The sequence below is a fragment of the Lagopus leucura genome, unplaced genomic scaffold (genome assembly GCF_019238085.1).
Source record: "Lagopus leucura isolate 7727_CA_CO unplaced genomic scaffold, USGS_WTPT01 5490-0_obj-0_obj, whole genome shotgun sequence".
Classification (NCBI taxonomy): domain Eukaryota; kingdom Metazoa; phylum Chordata; class Aves; order Galliformes; family Phasianidae; genus Lagopus; species Lagopus leucura.
The window spans coordinates 1-1,418 of record NW_024964075.1 but is presented as its reverse complement, the minus strand read 5'-3'; the positions used below and the strand labels follow the sequence as shown (position 1 = coordinate 1,418).

Sequence of the window (1,418 nt, the reverse complement as noted above, 5' to 3'; positions counted from 1 at the left end):
TTGTGCAAATCCGCCAGGGGGGGGAATTTCCCCCTTTGCATAATTCAGAACAAACCGTGACGGGAAAAACAGGAACGGAGCGCGGCGGGGCGAAGCGGGCAGCGCAGCTCCGGGACAACGGGAGGAACCGATCCGCTCCTCCCCGGCCCAGAGGGCAACGCCCGGTTCGGGACGGTTCGCTCCTTTCCGGTACCGCACGGAACGGCCGGGGCTGCGCTGGGCTCCATCTGGACCGGAACGGAACAGAACGGCTCCGCTCAGCGCGGATCGGCACAGCGCAGAACTCTGCTGTTCGGTGCTGATTGGAGCGGCTCAGCACGGCTCAGCACGGCTCAGCACGGTGCAGCCTGGCACGGCTTGGCCCAACGCAGCTCAGCACAGCTCAGCCCAGCCTGGTACAACCTGGCTCAGCTCAGCCCGGCACAAACTCAGCCTGGCACAGCTTGGCCCAGCATGGCTTGGCCTGGCACGGCTCAGCCTGGCACAGCTTGGCCCAACGCAGCTCAGCTCAGCACAGCCCAGCCTGATACAACCCAGCTCAACTCAGCCCAGCCCAGCACACAGCCTGGCATCACCTGGCTCAGCCCAGCTTGGTCCAGCACGGCTCAGCCCAGCCTGGCATCACTGGTTCAGCCCAGCACAGCTCAGCTCAGCTCAGCACAGCCTGGTCCAGCTCAGCTCAGCTCAGCACAACTCAGCCTGGCATCACCTGGCTCAGCCTGGCCCAGCCTGGCATCACTTGGCCCAGCACGGCTCGGCTCAGCTCAGCTCAGCACAGCTTGGTCCGGCTCAGCCCAGCCTGGCATCACCTGGTTCAACCCAGCACGGCTCAGCCCAGCTCAGCTCAGCCTGGCATCGCTCGGCCCAGCCCAGCCCAGCACGGCTCAACTCGGCTCAGCCCAGCTCAGCCCGGCCCGGCCCGGCTCAGCCCACCGCCCCCCATCGTGCCCCACCGGGCCGGCCGCTCTACACCATCTCCACGGGCACCATGCCGTCCGGCTGCGGCCCCTCTTCAGCCTCAGGCTCCATCTCCATCTCCGGCTCCTCCTCCTCCTCCTTAATCTGCGCCGGCCCCCAATAACGAGCCAGGGAGAGGCGCAGCCCCTCCAAGCGCCCATTGGAGAGGTCGATGCCGGGCGGAGCGTCGGGGGGCGGCGGAGGAGGGGGGTCTTCGCGGCGCCGGCGTCGGGTGCGAACCTCCAGGCAGTTCTGGCCCTTGAGGTGCCGCTGCAGGTGGTCGTCCTTGGCGAAGGCTTTGTGGCAGAGGTAGCACTCGTAGGGCCGGGCGCCCGTGTGCAGGTGCATGTGGTTCTTCAGGTCGTAGCTGTGCAGGAAGCGGGCGCTGCAGTGCTGGCACGAATAGGGCCGTTCGCCCGTGTGTTTGCGCATGTGGATCTTCAGCTTGTCGTTCCTGTAGG

The 1,418-nt window shown here is 66.9% G+C and overlaps 1 protein-coding gene across 1 annotated transcript; it reads right to left on the bottom strand.

Moving 5' to 3' along the window:
* Window positions 1-6: 6 nt before the first annotated feature.
* Window positions 7-1,409, bottom strand: LOC122191529 (zinc finger and BTB domain-containing protein 7B-like). Its single transcript, XM_042891811.1, has 2 exons — window positions 954-1,409; window positions 7-227 (listed from the first exon to the last, which is right to left on the bottom strand). Exon 1 carries the CDS (start codon window positions 1,387-1,389, stop codon window positions 967-969), a length of 423 nt encoding a protein of 140 aa, XP_042747745.1. The 5' UTR covers window positions 1,390-1,409; the 3' UTR covers window positions 7-227; window positions 954-966.
* Between the last annotated feature and the right edge of the window lie 9 nt (window positions 1,410-1,418).

What these genes read in the sequence shown, in the direction of transcription:
- LOC122191529 (XM_042891811.1), bottom strand. Translation starts at nt 1,389, where the DNA reads ATGCGCAAACACACGGGCGAACGGCCCTATTCGTGCCAGCACTGCAGC.